General features: G+C 29.2%; 2 protein-coding genes across 2 annotated transcripts in view; one reads left to right on the plus strand and one right to left on the minus strand.

Moving 5' to 3' along the window:
* The window catches only part of LOC113386380 (arrestin domain-containing protein 17-like), a 188,680-nt gene that overhangs the window by 88,621 nt on the left and 81,026 nt on the right, over nucleotides 1-19,033 (plus strand). The gene's annotated exons all lie outside the window — the stretch shown is intronic.
* LOC113385338 (dnaJ homolog subfamily C member 7-like) lies at nucleotides 4,984-10,261 on the minus strand. The gene is made up of 5 exons (XM_026623178.1): nucleotides 10,232-10,261; nucleotides 9,918-10,168; nucleotides 8,462-8,654; nucleotides 6,284-6,958; nucleotides 4,984-5,220 (listed from the first exon to the last, which is right to left on the minus strand). Exons 1-5 carry the CDS (start codon nucleotides 10,255-10,257, stop codon nucleotides 5,040-5,042), a joined length of 1,326 nt encoding a protein of 441 aa, XP_026478963.1. The 5' UTR covers nucleotides 10,258-10,261; the 3' UTR covers nucleotides 4,984-5,039.

Raw genomic sequence — 19,033 nt, forward strand, 5'->3', positions numbered from 1 at the left:
CGGGCGCACGGATCAACCGATTTGAATGGTTCAAAAAATATTCGAGTCCTATTCGAAAGAAAAATAGAAATCGAGTTTTTGAGAGAACGGAGCATCCGATTTGAATAATCTAAAAAAACATTCAATTTGTAATGATTGGGAGAAGAGATTATTAGATTTTGGCAAAGGCTGGTCTAGCCGTTTCAGAGATACGGAGCTAGATATGCAAAAAATGGCAGGTTTTGATAGAACTAAGCATCCAATTTAAATGATTCAAGAAACTTTCTGCTAGTGGAAAAAATATTTTTTTATTTCATATTTTTTTAATTTTCAAAAAAAAAAATTTAACTAAATTTTATCTTTCAAAAATTTAATCATGATACGGGAAATTTCAGTAGCTTGCCTTAGGACGCGATGCCATACACCATTAGTTAAATTTTTCCTTTATAATGCATATTTTACTTCACAAAAAAGCTTGCGTCAATATCAGATAACAAAAGAATACATCTTTCTTCGATTTCTATCATAAATCTGCACTGGCGACTTAAATCTCATTATTTACACAGAAAAAAATCCTACAAAGAAATCAAGTTAATTTTCTTTCGTAAGAATTCAATTTGTTGAATGGCAACCAGACCACGAATATTATTTCATTTTATTCTTTATCTCGTTGAAGCATCTTTCAGATAGAAAGACATTGGTTTGCATAATCGATTTTCATCATTATTAAAATTTATACATTCATCCCGATTGCATATTCTTAAATGATAAACTCGCGGGATAAAAATTTGGAATGGTAACGATCGCGAGAAAAAACCAAGGTAAGGTCTCTTCTACTGCATTTAAAATAATATTAGAACAAATTATAAAGAATGTATATCATACACTCCTAGCTTTTAAAAAGTATTTCTTAAACATATTTTGATGTGAATAAAAATAAATTTGCTATTATTTGAATACCATTTTTAACTTCGATTTGCTAATTTTGTTTTCTCGGCGATTCACGTCATTCTGAATCGAATGAGACCAAATGTGTCTATAATATATATATATATATATATATATATATATATATATATATATATATTGCAATAGTGCACATTTTAATACTTTGGTGCAATGATGTTTCATTAATAAAGTATACCAAATTGTAAATGTTCTCAGATTAGTTCAATAAATTATTATTTTTATTCTTAGCCTATTACAAATTATTTACTCAGTATATTTATTGTAATTGACAGTATATTCCACTGAATGAAAGCTAGGATGTTAGCCAGGACGTGCAACTCGAAAAATTCACTTATGAATAATAAACACATTAAACTTAAAATAAATAATATATTTAATATCAACACATTTAATAATTTCAATATCATTTCTAAATTTCAAATTTTACCTTATTAATTATATATTAATTAAAAACAAAGATTAAGAACAGTGATACTTTTTGTTTTAGTATTTGAAATAAACTAGCTTATACATACATCAAATTTAGTTTTTATCATACAATTGGTATTTTATTTTCATCATAGACATAGACTACTAAGAATTCGTAAGTGTAACATACATTTTGAAGTGTTGTAATTTGACAGTAACACAATGAAAATGTTATTGTAGTATTGTATTGTAAAATTGTATTGTAGTATTGTGATGTAGTTTAGTTAATTGTAGTGTTTATAATATTGTGTATATGCAAAATTAATAAGTTTTGTTGAAAATGTTTTTATTTACAAAAACCATGTAAGTTCGAAAACGGGGATCGGTCTATATATTTAGATAAATAATATATATACATATATAGTTCAGTCATTTAGTAGTTTTACCTTAACAGTTTTCCGAGAGTTTTGAAAATTGGTGATTTTATAGATTTTGATGTGATCTTTACGAATTTCAACTTTGCCACCTCGAATTTTTGCCGCTGCAGCCGCTATATTGGAAAAATTGCGTCAAAAATCAGTTTTTCAACGATATCTCCTTTCTGACTCATGTTACATTAAAATATCTATATACAAAATTAAACTAGACAAAATTTTCTATAATTTATTCAATAACGTTTTTTTCTGTACCGTCAATAGTTTTAGCGTACGTGCGCCGCAAAGTTTCTGCTGCTCGCGCCACCATCGGATATTTAGCCGCTCTTTGCGCTTGAACGCATTCTCTCTAATAAATATATAATTTCAATAATGAATTAAGCTTTTCTGCTCAGGTCTGGCCTAGAAATAACATAAATTAATCATTTTTGTTTTTCATTTTTATTTTTGCTGATGATTGAACATTTTAAATCATACAATTTAATGCATTTTTTTCTTTTTTTTTGGCAATATTTATATAAATTTGGGATTATTAAACTATGAAAATATTGAATGAACTCAAATTGGAACTGTATATAGGAATAATCTTTGGCGATAATCGTTCTAATAACTCGATTGCAACGGATAGATTACTGCGTATTGTATATAAGATTATATTATCTTCTAATAACAACACACAACGCCAATTATCTGTATTTCTACATCTAAATATGTATAATATGTTTAGAATAGGGTTTATACAAAAACCGACATTTCAGAAAACTGGTTTTCGAATTTTAATTTTACTAAAAAAAACGTTTTTAACCGGTTTTCGAATTTTATATAGAAAATAAATTTTTGCTCGAACATTCTGTAATTTATCCACAAATTTAATGTAATTTAGAGCAGTATTTGACTGAATTTATTTATTGTTCAATTTTATAGATAGTAAACAAATTCATTTTAATTTTAATTAGTAGAACTAAAAGATTATAGTTTATCTTGATTAAATAAATTTGAAAATAATTATTCGTATTTATCATTTTCACATATAAGAATGAAATTATTTTTATGGTAGTGAAAAGAAAGTTTTTCAAATAATAAAAATAATACATTTCTAAATAAAAAAAATCATTAAATTAAAAAAAATATATATATATATAGTAGATACATTTTGATACATACTTTTTAATATCAATTTTAGTTTTAAAAATGATTAAGCTAAACTCGGATATTGTCTGTTCCGAGTAATTTAATTAACTAATTTTAAACATTCTAATTGTTTTTTTGTTTAATAAAATACGATTCCAAAAAACTGAGAACATTTATCGAATTTCTACATAGACGTGTCCTTTGTTTACGAATCAAAATTTCCTGGAATAGAAAATACTCTCATACTTGCGACCAAATTAATTGTTTTTAATGTCTGATATGATAATTCCAAATTTTTTGTTCTTTAATTTGTAGCTTCTAAGGTTTAAAACTCTTATTTTTTAAGTTTGAGTAGAGGAAGTTACTTCTTCAAGAAGAAGTCACACTGATTTAAATTAATATATACACTGGAATAAAAATCTAAATTAATATATTACTATTTCTGGGAATCATTGCAGACTGATAAGATATCAAATGCTATAGAAATGATATGATTTCAAGAATCAAAATGCTTTTATCTATCTTTTATATTTGGCTATATTTGTCATTTCCATTTATACAGTGAAAACCGACTTTTTTCACTAAAAAAACCGATTTTGAAAACCGACAAACCGTAGTTCAGAATCAATAGAAGTATTTTTTCTAGACGTCAGTATATTTTTATCGTTCCGTATGCTAGTTTACTTGCATTTTTTGTAAATCAAGTGCTCAAAGAAAGAACAATAAAGGTAAACTTTTAGAAGGACTGAGGTCAATAGTCAAATCAATCAATCAAATCAATAGTCAAAACTATTCTTACAAACAATTTCATATTTGCATTAAATTACACATTTAATGGTTTAAAATGTTCAATCATCAGCAAAAATAAAAATGAAAAACAAAAATGATTAATTTATGTTATTTCTAGGCCAGACCTGAGCAGAAAAGCTTAATTCATTATTGAAATTATATATTTATTAGAGAGAATGCGTTCAAGCGCAAAGAGCGGCTAAATATCCGATGGTGGCGCGAGCAGCAGAAACTTTGCGGCGCACGTACGCTAAAACTATTGACGGTACAGAAAAAAACGTTATTGAATAAATTATAGAAAATTTTGTCTAGTTTAATTTTGTATATAGATATTTTAATGTAACATGAGTCAGAAAGGAGATATCGTTGAAAAACTGATTTTTGACGCAATTTTTCCAATATAGCGGCGGCAGCGGCAAAAATTCGAGGTGGCAAAGTTGAAATTCGTAAAGATCACATCAAAATCTATAAAATCACCAATTTTCAAAACTCTCGGAAAACTTTCTAGGCAACAGCATTTTTTTGTACCAAATGACTGGGCTATATATATATATATATATATATATATTTATATATATACATCTGTGTGTGTACAATGAATCCTGTTTTTGCAGTTTTTAGGACCGTATAAAAGAAATAGATAAAAGACAAAAAAGCAAAATATTATTCGAAAATTTTATAAATTTACACATGTAACAAAGTATATACTGAAGCACACCTCAAATTATCAGATATTTCATAGAGTTTTTAAATAGTAAAAATTTTGTTTACATTTTTATGGGATCCGTACCAATGTTTATCCGTTGGACTGCTAACGCAAAGCGGTTGCTTTTAAAAAAAGTTGAAAAATTCCAAAACATTTAAAAATATAAAATATAATTTTTTGAAGTCTTTTTTCAAAAATTCTCAATAATATAATTTTTTAAAGCTTAAAAAAAATCAAATATATTTCAAAAAAAATTATTTTTGATACGGATGTTCCAGGAACTTGCTTTAAGGCACGATGCCATGCACTACTAGTAAATCACTTATCGCGAATAAAACTCCGCATATTACTGTGACGTGACGTAACTAAGATGCATATACCACCTAAAGCTAAGGGGCCAGTTCTACGATAACAGAGGACCCATAACATAGCGTTGCGCTATGGCAACGCTATGTTATGAGCTCTGTTGATCCATAAATCGCACAAAATTAAAGTCGAATGAAAATTGACGGCACAAAACAGGTTTCACTGCATACAGATGCATATGTATAAATTTAGAAGGAGGGATTTCTTGGGCATCCACCAGCATTTTCAAAGTTTCCTCCGGTTAAGAAGAAGTCTGCTTACTTTTTGTGGTCGCTTATCTCATCGAAGTCTTGGTTCTGGTCGTAACGGTATCGCTTTTGGGGGTCTGATAATGTGTCGTACGCCTCGCCGACCTCTTTGAATTTCTTCTCTTGTTCTTTGCGTATGGCATTCGACGCGTGCGCGTAGCGATCAGGATGGTACAGTTTGGCTAGTCTCCTAAAAGAACATGGCAAGTGTTAATTGAAATTTGAGAAAATTTCAGATTTTGAAAATAATACTTTTTATTCATTATTACATATTTTTCACGATAATTTTGCAGCGATTTTCACCATTTTTCATTTCCCGAACGAGAAGTTTGTTTTCGCCAAAAAATCCGATTGGCTAATATTATTTTCGCAATTTTATCCATTCTGAATCGAATGAGGCCAAACTTGAAAAAAGTATGTGTGTGTTTGCGTATTTTGAAAATTCAAAAATCGTTCGAAAGATATTGGTTGGGAATCGACCTTATTTGTTTTTGATAAAGATCGGCCGGGACGTTTTCTTATAATAAAGTGTCAAACAAAAATTTTTCGACAATTTTTATGATCTTTTTTTATTATAGATATCATGGCGTTATAGATCATACTAAAATATTGCGGCTTTAGGACAAGCAGTTTAATTTTAAAACTTTATCAAAGTTTTAAAAAAGATTACAGTATTAAAATTCGTGTCAAAAGTCGCTTATGTGATGTGATAAGTTAATCAAGTCAATCAGAAATAACTTTGGAATTAGCGAAAAAGTAAATAACAGTAACAGTCTAAATAACTTCTCTCGTTTTGTGAAAAACGTTACTATTCATTTAAAGCATTAAATAAAATCTAAAAACTACGTACATACTACAGAATTTGGTTTGAATTATATAAATTAATAAAAATTTAGAAAAATAGGCTACAATTTTAGGACGTACCAGAACGTGCTTTTGCAATATGACTGAGATAATTAAGGATATTCTGAATGTGTTTGAGAGATATCAATTGGAACTCGCATGATTTTGACTTGATTGAAAGCGAAAACATTTTTTTCAAAATAAGCAGTTGAAAATTTGATCTAAATATCCAAATTTCAGTTGATCAAATCAATTATTACACCTATCGGGAAGTTCATGCAACTTACCTTAAGGCAAAATGCTACTTTCAACTAGTTGAGAAATAAAATTTGATTTTATAATCAGTGCCTAATAATTTCAAAACAGTTCTACGTAGATTTTCAATAACAATAAAATTTCTAATTTACTACCTGTAAGCGGTTTTAATCTCATCATTCGTCGCATTTTTCGGAATTCCCAGTGTTTTATAATAGTTTTGCGGTTTGCTTTTTTCCAAAGCAACTTTAGCTTCATTTAGCAAACGTTCGATCTCTGTTGTTTGATTCATTTTGTATGCTTTTTCATAATCCATGACCGCATCTTTCCAAAAGCCCAACTCACCGTAACATTTGGCCTTCCTTAACAGTGCTTTTAGGTAATTTTCATCAAGTTCGAGAGCACACATACATTCTACTATGGCTTCTACTAATTTATTTTGTTTTGATAACACTGTGGCTTTATTAAAGTGCAATATCGAATTGAAGGCTTTGTTTTGGGGATCGACATCTAATGCTTTTGTGTACAAAGTGTGAGCTTCTTGTAATTTACCAGCATTGAAGGCGTCGTTTCCGGCCTTTTTCTTTTGTATTAATAAACGAGTCTTTTTGTAAATATTCATAGCTTGAACGTGGTCGGGTGCTAGTTTTAAGACGCGTTGAAAATGTTTAAGAGCTTCATCAATATTTGCTTGATAATACAAGCATATTCCATGAACGTAGTTGGCATCGATGTTGGATTTGTCAAACATAAGAATGTCGCTTGAGATTTTTTGCGATTCTTGGTAACAGCCCAGTGAAGCGAGACATTCAGCTTTTCGGACTTTATATCTGAAAATTGTAGTGCATTTGAGTAAAATTTTATGAGCAATATTATAGTCGACGTCCACAATTAATTAAAAAACATTTTTATAACAGAAAAAAGATCAAATGAAATGTTCTTATGCGGAATTCGCCAGCAGTGACTAGCATGCCCGCAAAAATGGCGTCACAGCATCAACGCATTTTGAGAATTTTATAATGGTCACATATGTTTTTGGTAAAAACTAAAGAGGTTTTAAACTTTCTCTCACATGTTTGGTCATTTAGTGCCATAAAAAAATCTGTTTATTTTCAATACTAATACTGTTTTCGGAAATATAGAATATGAGAAAAACAAAAATTGACTTTTTAACTACCCGAAGAAGTTTGTGTTTTCATCAAGAAAATCGATTCGCTAATTTCATGTTTACTCGACGTTTCAAGCCATTCTGAATCGAATGAGACAAAATTTAGAAAAAGTATGCGTGTGTGTGAACAGATTTTTTGCCGTAAATAGACGTATTCTCAAAAAACGGCTGGACCGATTTCAAAAATTTAAAAGCCATTTGATGTATCTCAATGAGGACTGACAATGAGGATGTTGACAGTTTTGTGCGATGATCTGCCGAGCCGTTTCTGTGTAATTTGAAAAAAAGTGTTGAACTTTTCGTTTCAATTTTCAAAAACTCTTCGAAAAATATTAGTTGGAAATGATACTGAATAGTTTTAGGTGAAAAACTAACGAGCCGTTTTCTTGTAATTAACTGTTGAAAAAAAATTAAGCCGATTTTTATGAATTTTTTTTGGCGATATATACCATGGTCTTATAGAACTTACTGAAATATTACGACAAGTAGTTTAATTTAAAAAATTCATCAATAAAAAATTTGAGAAAATGAGTAGTTTTTTTGACGTTTGTTAAAATTAAACTTGGACGATTTACTTGGTATAACGATAGAGTCTTCGTTCGTTTTTAAATATGTGTAATAAATCCACCCGGAATACTTTCAATCACTCATAAATTATTTTATTTTTATTGATTCATGTTAAGTTCATGTAACTTGCCTCAAGGCAAAATACCGATACCAACTAGTTTAGATATTTAAATAAAGCAAAAACACAAATGTTGAAAAGAAATTGTATGAATATAAATGGAGTATATATATATATATACAAATATATATGTATATATATATATATATATATACATATAATATACAAACTAATTCATATATAATTTTGCTTAAAACTAATCAGTACATCTGGGCAAAAAATTGTATCCACACTAAACACACACTCCCATTTTTTCTAAAGTATGCCAAAATGTTCAGATATCTTTATAACGTAAAGATATGCAAAAATTTTCGACTATTACAATAACTTACTCTACGGGAAGTTAAAAAATTAGACAAATGTTCTTAAATTATGCTAATTAACTGAGTAAACTATTGTAATTTATATTGATATTTATCAAATATAATTTTGCATTAACAATATCAAGCTTTTCGTGTTATTTCTGATAAAATTACTTACCTATCACATGTGGGGATGTCATTGAGAGCTTTATCAATACAATTCAGAGCACTTTTGAAGTCTTTTTTTCGGAAATACTCTTCATATTTCTTCTCTTGTTGTCGCAACGCAGTCAAAACATTTACCTCCTCATTTGAGGTGGGGTCAATTTTTTTCACCTTTTCAATAGCTTTGTCGAATACAGTAAAATCGCCTGCAAAAGAAAAAGCATATGCTATCATTCATTGCAAAATTATAATAACATTATTTCTTGATGCATTTTAACACAATGCGTACAATGCATTCTCGATATTTCGCAAGCTCAGATAAAATAAAAAAAAAAATTATGTGTGTGCAATTATGTGTGAACACACCTCATCTCTAATTACTCGTTTATAGTCTTTAATCATACTCTCTAGAATATTTGTCTCTCGATGTCACTATTTGTCTCTCACAAATATATTCGTTATTTCTTTGTTATTTTATCTATATGTCATTATATATATATATATATATATATATATATATATATATATATATTAGATGGTAGTATTGGATTGGTAAATATTTTGTAGAGCTTCAAACAAAAAATCCATAGGTTTTATAAAATAAAAAACAGTGTCGACGTTTCATCTTCAAGACATTTATTTGTCAATATGATCTTGATTAGATTTAAACAAACAATATACTTAAGGAAAATAGAAATTTGTGGATTTTTATAAAATAAATAAAATTGTAAATGAGACGAAATTATATAAAAAATGACAAAATAATCTAAATAAAAATAAATGAGTGAATTAAATAACTAAATATTAAATTATTAAAAAGTTTTTTAGAAATGGTAGGAAAAAACAGAATTAATTACCTGCATGATTGATTATACACTAACAATTTGTCACTTAAAATCTTTTCTTCAATAAAAAGTGTGTTAACTTGTTTTTATTAACTTCTATTGAGGCAAAGAATAATTTTCGTAATTTGAAGTTATTAGTTATAATGTTTCTTTCGAGTTTGCCATAAGAAAAATAAAGTATTACTACCTCGATATTATCAGGTTACGATTTGGTGACCAACGAATTATTATACGGAAGAATGTCAAAAAAAATCACTCGGGTTAAAATCTCTGTGTATATGTGTTTGTGTTGTTTTTATTTACTAATCCAAGACATAAACTTAATAACGTATTAATTTCTGGTAAATATCGTTTGTTCTTCTCAAATGATAGTGACAAAATATAAACCCATAAATTTATCTATTCTTGTTTATCATGTTGATTATTTCTAGATGTCGGCAAGGCCAAATTTAAGCAACTTGCCTTAATGCATATTCCACTTCAGTTTAGTTATTTGCACCGTGATCTGAATTATACAAATAAAATAAATTAATTTTGATATTCTATAAGAAATATATGAAATATAAATATAAAAATGTTTGAATGAAACCCCCGGCCGGCTGCAGCAATTGTCAATCCACTCACCTAACAATATGCTGCATTTTGCAATGCGAAGATATGCTTTAGCAAAATTTGGATCGAGCACAACTGCTTTTTTTGCATCTTCCATAGCATTTTTATATTGAAAAAGCATCATATAACAGGCGGCTCTGTTTCCATAGTAAGATGAAGAATCTGGATATAGGACGATGGCTTTTGAATATTGTTGTAGGGCTCCATGATAATTTTTCTCTTTGTATAGATCATTTCCAATTTCTTTTTTGGCTTCTGCCAGGCTGAAAGAAAAAAAAAATTTATATGTTATTAAACTATTATTATAATAATAAATAATTTCTTACTAAAAATCATCTATGTATGATGTCATTGTCACGTTTGACCACAATTCACATGTAATAAGAAAAGTATACCTACACTATATCTACAGAAAACTGATAACAAATATTTTTTTCGAGATAAAAGAATAATCTATTGATAATTATATTGGCAATCTGCCTAATGCAAAGTAGTTAAGTCATTCTGATAAAAAATGTCCTTATCACTTGCTATATCACTTAATCTTTCAACCAGGTTTTCCGAAACTTTACTTCCTCTCTAAGGCCCAAGTGCTTATTAACTTCCCGAAGGAGAATTTTGTTTTTGCCAAAAAATCCGATTTGCTTATTTCATGTTCTCAAGCTATTCTGAATCGAATGAGACATAAATTTAGAAAAAGTATGTGTGTGTGAGCCGGATTTGACCTTTCGTCGACGATTTCTCAAAAACGGCTGGACTGATTTCGCAAATTTAAAAGCCATTCGATGTAACTCGACAAAGACTAATGTTTGTTATTTTTGCACAACGATCAGATAAGCCATTTGTTTGTAAATAACAGAAAATGAAGAAAAAAAATGTTCACGTTTTCGCTCGCAATTCTGAATCGATTAGATATTATGGTCTTATAGCTTGTACCTACTAAAATATTATAGCCCTAAAAGTCGTTTGGTTTTAAAATTTCGTCCAAATTTGCAAAAAATAGTTGTTAATTTTGGCGTTTGTCAGAATTAGACTTTTCTTTGAATCGATTTCAAAAATTTATAAGCCATCCGATGATGTAACCCTATGAGGACTATCGTTTCTCAGTTTTGTGCAACGATCAGTGGAACCGCTACTTTGTAATAGACAAAAAAAAACGTCTACGGTTTAGCTTACAATCCTGAATCGATTAGTTTTGGACAAAGATCGTACAAGCCGTTACTTCGTAATTAACGGTAGAGATTTTTTCTGATAAACTATTTCATGTTGATAGATATCATGGTCCTAAAGAACATACTGAAATATTACGGCCCTACGACAAGTCGTTTAATTTTAAAAATTCATCAAAATTTGAAAAAGTTTTTGTGATGTGATGAGTCAAAATTTAAATTTCACAAATTCAAAAGCCATTGGAATAAATTCGATAAGGAAGAGCGGCGATTTGGTTTGCGAAAATATCGGTCAAATCATTAGAAATGGCTTTGTAATTTGCAAAAAAAAGAAAATGTTGCCATTACATTACATTACATGTATGTACACCTTCTTATGTAGGTATACCATTATGAATACCTTCCCTATCACCTGCTTTTGAAATTTGATATGTCATTCGAGTGTGAGCGCAGACGATGCTAAGTAAATAAAAATCAGAACAGAGACACAAATAAATTACACAAAGGATCCCATAAACACAAAATAATGAATATATATCTTTCTGATATTCCCAGACATCAGAAAAAATAATCCGGCGCCTTCGCGCAGACACGCGTGTCCGCCCGCAGGGACACATGGATTCTAATCAGAATCCAAGAAGGACGATGTTGACATTGGAATCGTTTTAGTAATATGATTTATAACTAGGTGTGAGTGGCATTTTGCTTAAAGACAAGTTGCATAAAGTTTTTGAAATGTTTGATGATTAACTTAAATTGAGATTTAGCTATTTAGATCTGATTTTCAACTGTTTCTCTCAAGCACATCTATAATATTTGGAATTATATTAATTGTGGATCAGAAACATATCCTTGTATGTCTTAAAAGCGCAGCCAATTATTTCATATTTTAATGAGTTTCTTTCAATACTTGAGTAAAACTTTACAAAAATATTAGTAATATTTTAGATCCAATAAATTTGGAATGAATTAGAAGCAACTTATAATGATGTTGCAATCGAGTTAAAATCATAATGCAATTGAGTAACAATTTTTTTGTAATCCACTTAGAATTAAACTTTAGTTTAATTTATTTAGTTTAGTTATAAACAAATAAAAATTTCTAACTAGATTCTAAGAAGGTTCTAACTTAAATTTTACTAGACTAGGACTGAACTAGACCACAAATATATTCTTGTAAGGAAGTTATTAGATTCTATCTTGGATCAGACTGAAGTATCAAATTTTTCAAAATTCTAACTAGGTTGTAATCAGGTTGTAACTCGATACTTAATGGATTGTAACTTGATTATAACTAAAATCTCTCTAAATATTACAAAACTACTAGTGGTGGCATGACATCAGGCTTTAAGACAAATTAGATGTAATGTTTACATGAGAAGTAAATAAACAAAATTGGATTAAGTGGAATTAGAATAAAGGAACTTATCTCATATTTCTAAGAATTATATAAACTGAATTGCTTATAATACTTCTAAGAATTATATAAACTGAATTGCTTATAAGTTAAAATTATTCATATGAAGTGCATAAGGTTAAGGCTTAGAATTTTGTGCCTTCCTCAACTAATCGTTTCTTCATAAGCAAAATGTTTTTTGAATCATTTGAATTAGAAGCTTTGTTCTCTCAAAAACTGCAGATTTTTATAATTTTAGGTCCTTATTTCCGAAACGGCTAGACCTATCTTTGCCAAAAACTAGTCACCACCTCTGCCCATCATTACGAATTGAATGTTTTTTGGATCATTAAAATCAGATGCTCTGTTCTCTCAAAACCTAATTTCCATTTTCTGCACTCTTTGGTCCGTATCTCTAAAACAGCTGGACCGACTTTTTCCCAAAACTAATCAGCACATCTCATTATCAATAGGTATCGATTGATTTTTAAAAATTGCAAATGGTTTGATCAGTGCTTCCAAAAACGTCGACAAAAAATTGTATCCACACATACATAAATACACGCACACAGATACACACACACATCATTTTTTTCGGACAAGGAGAACCCGCGAGTATTCGGATTATTAATATGGAATTATAATATTTTACGTCAATTTTTCAAGTATCACATCAATTTTATATTCATTCTAAAGGGTACTATATTATAGAATTTAGTGAAAAATATAAAAGTTATTAAAAATTTTAATTAATTTTGATATTATTTTCTCATGCAATTATTAATAAGAAATGAAAATAATAATAAAAAAACTGAGCTTTTGACCATAGACGCAAAAACTAGAATTTAATCAGCTCTTTCCCACTGATAAGAGAAAATGTTCTATAGTCCAGTTCAATAATTCGAGATACACAGCTATAAGTCTGTAAATACTTGTATATTGGCTCCTTAAAGTTGTATCAAAACCTTCATATGGTAGGGTGTCAATACCATATGTAGATTTTGAGACAAATTTAGGGTGTCAGTATACCTACAAGTATTTACAGACTTACAGCTGGGTATCTCAAATTCCGAGATGACCTTACTATAATGACTGGACTCTAATATTTACCTCGGTCATTTTGGACATCAAATCTACCATTATACCAAGTTTTAACAAAATCTGAGACGAGCTACGCGCGGGTTCTCCTTGTGAGGTATGCTAAAATACTCAGAAACCTCTGAAACGTAAAGATATGGGGAAAAAATCGATTTCGATTTTTGGACGATTACAATAACTAACCTTACGGGAAGTTAATACTAAGATTTTCTAATTCCAAGCAGAATTCAACTAGATTCAAACTAGATTCTAAGTGGAGAAGCATGTCCATAAATAATCCGGTGTATTTAATTAAAACTCAATACTATGCGAATGAACGATGATTTTATTAGACATCGATTATTAGAGATATTTTTATACACTTTTTTGTTTGTGTATTACAAATGTCATGACACACTTAAGGTAACTTTGAGCTAATTTGTTTCACTAAGTTTATCCTACTCGTATAAGAACTAAAACTTTGCTAATATATTTTTAAAATCTTGCTCAAATATTTAAATTTTGCTTATATCTCATAAAACAGATTTAGTGATAGTGCTAGTAGTTATATAAATTCAATAAATTAAGTTAATAAAATAAATTCTGGCTTGAATAGACTTTTCCTTCTTGGAAATACGAATCCAAGTTTCCATTGATAAATAAATGAGTATAATGAAATATCGTGAACTGTATAAACAATAATACAATTCTACCAACGATATTTTCTCTTAATCAATAACAAACATAAGGAAAACAAAAACAGCTCCTACCCGATCCTACCCGACCACCGCCGTGCAGTCGGTGGTAGGTAAATCCACTCGTTTGATATGATTAGCACTGGGACCGCGCTAGCTCCGAGCGTTCTCCGCGTTGTGTGCGAAACCTGAGAGGAATGTAGGAACATAACACGAGCCATGCGTTATTGTAGGAGGAGAGCTGGTACTCGATTTTTTATTGTTGTTGTAATTGATTAAAGTTAGTAGGAACTAGTGGTGCGTGGCATCGTGCCTTAAAGCAAATTACTGGACTTACCGGATCGTACTGAAATATTCCAAGAATTTTAAATATTTTCCAATACATTATTATAAGTGCTGTAACTTTTATTATTCGTATTTTATAGACAAAATATAACAGTTTACAAACTGAACGACAAAGTTTATATAAGTTTACACAAAAAGTTTATATTCTAAACTTAAAGGATCTCATCTCATATTCATAAGAATTATATGAACTGGATTGAAAGTTAAAATTATATATTTCAAGTAAGGCTCGCTCGTAGGTTAGCAGCTAGAATGACTGGACTTGAATAAGAGTTTCCGGGTTTGATTCTACTTCAAGCAGCCTGTTCCGAGTTTAGACAGAAATGTCGCATTTTTTTGGAAAAAAAAAAATATAAACATACTTGTCATAAAATTTGGCACATATGTTCGGCAAATTGTGAAAATGGCAATAACTAAGGAATTTTGCCGTTTTTTTTTAATTTCGACAGGCTGAGATTTGTTCAGATTATGTAAAATCGCTTCTTTTATTTAGCACCGTATCGCCATGTAATCGGATAAACAACCCTTCAACAAACCTCCTTCTGAACAAGTTTTTTTTCGAATTGTAGGATTATAGAGTTGAAAAATCTATATTATAGTATGAATTGTTATCAAGCAGTAGTGACAACAATTTTCACTTAAAAATATAGATAGCTTATATAATATGTTTATAGCTTATATTATATATAATATGTTTCCAAGTGAAAATAGCCCTCACCCGGCATTACCAATAAAATATTTGCCCTGTTACAGAAATCATAATAATATGTCTTACAGAGATTGATTAATAGCAATTGTTTTAAATATTTTCGAAGAGATAATTATAAATTCTCTATATTTTTATCGCTCATATATTATATAACGACGTTTTAATCGCACAAAAAACTTAAGAATGTTTACATTAACAAGTGATCCGAATGAATCTATCTGAGGATATATTTTTTACGATTACAATAACGCATATGGAATATATACATTTTGAAACTAAATTGGAAATTTAAAATTCATATTGAAAGTATAGCACTTTGTATATTTGAAAAAAAATGTCTGAAAATTTTGAAATTTGTTTGAACCGTATAAGTGAAATTTAAAAATTGTAAATCCTGATACGGAACTCAAAAAATTTTCACAAAATTAGTACTCATTTTCAAAATCTTTAGAAAATATCTGATAATTCAATGAGCATATGTCTACTGATTATTTTTGAGTGCAAATATCACTTCCATTTTACTATTTCCTCTGTATCTCCGAAATCAGTGGATCTGCCTTTCTAAAAATTTAATCAATTTTTCATTTCGTCAATACAAGTAAAATCTCAAAAACTGCAATTTTTAGCTTTTTTTGCTCTGTATATTCCAAACGTGTGGACTTGCCTTTGCCCAAAAGGAATCAGCACGTCTCCCTATCAATAATAATCGAATAATTTTTTAATCATGCAAAACGGATGCTTTTTTTCTCAAAAACTGTGATTTTTAGCTGTTTTTAGCGAAATCGTGAACAAAAATTGTATCCATACGAAAAACATACTACACACACATACGTACTTACATACATTTATTTTTTCTGTGATATATCGAAATAATCAGAAAGCCTGGAAACGTAAAGATATGCAAAAAAATTGATTTTCGATTATGAACTATAATTATACTAGATTCTATATAAATTCTTACAAAAATAATACTTTACTACAAATCTTCTAATTTTTAGTTGAAAAATTACTAGATTCTAGTTTGATTCAGGTTGAAATTTTACAAAACTCTACAATTTCCAAACATTTTTCCAAACTACATATCTACTTACATTATCTTAGAAGGTTCTTACCAGAATCTAATAATTTTTTTTTTTGCAATTCTCGTAAAAATCTTACTAGATTCTTGTTGAATTCTGATAGACTTTTGTTTTGAATTTTTGTTAAATTTAAACTAAATTCTTACTAGATTGTTCTTAGATTCTCACTCGATTATTAATGAAATCTAAAATATTAAAAATTAATAAATTAATGCTAACAAAAATTAATTCCAAGTGGATTCTAACTAAATCGTTAATCGATTCTAACTAGATCCTAACTTAATTATAACTTGTTTCTAGCGTCATTCTGATACTTTATACGTGTTCTGATAATTGAAATTCAATTCATACTAAAAATTTAAATCTAAAATTTAAAATGAAATAATAAAAAATAATAAAATAAAACTAAAAAAAATTATATCCCAGTGGATTCCAACTAAATTGTTAATAGTTTATAACTAGATCCTAACTTGTTTCTAACGTCTAATACGCGTTCTGATACTTGATTCATACTAAAATTTGATTTTCTCTGTGTCTCCCCAGCTCTCAAACTATCAGTCTCTTATAATTCCCAAGGCGCAAAACAAAATGTACAGAACGATCGCGTTCCTGGCAGTAGAATTCGAAAAATAATACGAGTATAACACGACTCTAATGTCAACATTATGTTATATGATTCTGATCAGAAATCATATGTCCCCGCGGGCCAAAGTACAAGACTTTTTGCGGCGTAGAGCGACATATTTTCATTTTTTGTCGTCTGTCTGAACGAATGTGGAATCAAAAAATAAATTTTCATTATCGCATGTTTATGGGAATATTTGTATAATTTATTACTTTATTATTTAGATAAATTGTTGATGGTATTGCACTACTGAGAATATCATTTCATAATACATGCATATTTAATACCATATTAAAAATCAAGTTGTGCTCTGATTGATGAAAGTGATTTAGTCAAATAAAGTAGATAGTCTCTAAAACTTGTACTTATTGTATGTATCATACAGACACACTTACTTTTACCTTCTATCTTCTTATAGATATATTGTAAATACTTGTATTGAATTTTCGTCGAAGACATTTGACAAATGGATGCACGTAGTGAAAATCCCTTGCCGACACTAATACCTCAGATGTTGAATAGATTTTCACGTAACTTGATATGTATAAAATGTGGCACAAAGTATCTATCGGAGAAAGAATGGTACTATCAACATCTTTAACATAAATGGAGGACTATATATCTATACTTTCTTCTCTGGTTGATCAAAAATTTGGATAGAAACGTTTTAATTATATTAACTGCTTTACGATACTTGGTGCTTAAAAAAATCTGTTTCAATCAAAGTTTTCTGATCTTTCCTAAAAATTATTATTTGAGATCATCCCTGGCGTATCTCCATCTCAGGTCGTTCTATTTCTCGAAGTAATGAGAAATTGAAGAAATCACAATGAATTCGTTCCGATCAAATAAAAATCGAATCAGTTCCGCCTCGAAATAGCAGAAATGGTAGGTTCATCTCTTATTCGCGTTGCATTTCATTAGCATTTGATTTCTGAAGCGATTCTTGCATTTCAAATCGTTCGTGAAGACAACAGCGTTTATCCATTTGCAAGCCAAGTCCTTGGAATCTGAATCCGAACGACGAGGACATACCCCAAAGTGGGGTTGAATTTATTATGATTTCAATTCAAGGATATAAACTATTTGTCTTTGAATTCTCTTCTAGATATATAAACTGATAAAAATAATAATGATATATATATACATATATATATATATATATATATATATATATCCACTATCATTTTTATTACAACCATTCGTCATTTATACTTGAAAGTCTTATTGTAAAGAAACGAGTACGAGTGCGTGTCCTGACATAAAGGTATCGAACACTTCTCATCATGTGTCGCTCCAGTGAAATGCTTTTTGATATATAGTCCCTTGTTTCATTGAAAAAAGACAACAATGTTAGGTGTACACACAAAGATCGACATCAAAAAATAGCAACCACAATCCAAATCTGATAATAGTCCCATTTCATATAATTACTAGCACTCCGTAATTCTAATAATTACTATCACTAACACTAAATCGTACTATAGCAATAATTTAGCAATATCTGAGCAAGATTCTAGAAAGATATTTGCAATATTCTAGTTGTAAAGTAGTAAGTTGTAATGAAGTTAGAAGCAAGGTATAATCAAGCTGGATTCAAGTTTCACTTCATATAATTACTAGCACTCCGTATTTTTTATAATTACTGGCACTAGTACTAAATCGTACTATAGCAATATTTTAGTAATAATTGAGCAAGATTTTAAAAAGATATTAGTAATATTTCAGTTGTAAGTTTTAAGTTGCAATGAAGTTAGAAGCAAGTTATAATCAAGTTGTAGCCAAGTTAGGATCTAATGATAATCTACTAAAAACCTCATGTAGTTCGAACTTAATAAGAATCTGGTTTGAATGTGACAAAAATCCAGCCAGAAGGTAATAAGAACCTAGCAAAAATCTAATCGAGAATCTAGCAAAAATCGCATAACTGGCAAAAATCTAATAAAAATCTTATATTAATAGTCCAGTTCGGATCTAATATGAATCCAGTCGTCATATAATAAGATCCTTGATCATATAAGAATCTTGTTAAG

The sequence above is a fragment of the Ctenocephalides felis genome, unplaced genomic scaffold (assembly GCF_003426905.1).
Source record: "Ctenocephalides felis isolate EL2017-DRISC unplaced genomic scaffold, ASM342690v1 CF-g0.4_SCAFFOLD_03571, whole genome shotgun sequence".
Taxonomy (NCBI): Eukaryota; Metazoa; Arthropoda; class Insecta; order Siphonaptera; family Pulicidae; genus Ctenocephalides; species Ctenocephalides felis.

Coding starts and splice junctions, on each gene's coding strand:
- LOC113385338 (XM_026623178.1), bottom strand. CDS start 10,257: ATGACATCATACATAGATGATTTTTA. Junction 10,169..10,231: donor TCATACATAGATGATTTTTA/GTAAGAAATTAT, acceptor TTTTTCTTTCAG/CCTGGCAGAAGCCAAAAAAG. Junction 5,221..6,283: donor GAGATTAAAACCGCTTACAG/GTAGTAAATTAG, acceptor ATGTTCTTTTAG/GAGACTAGCCAAACTGTACC.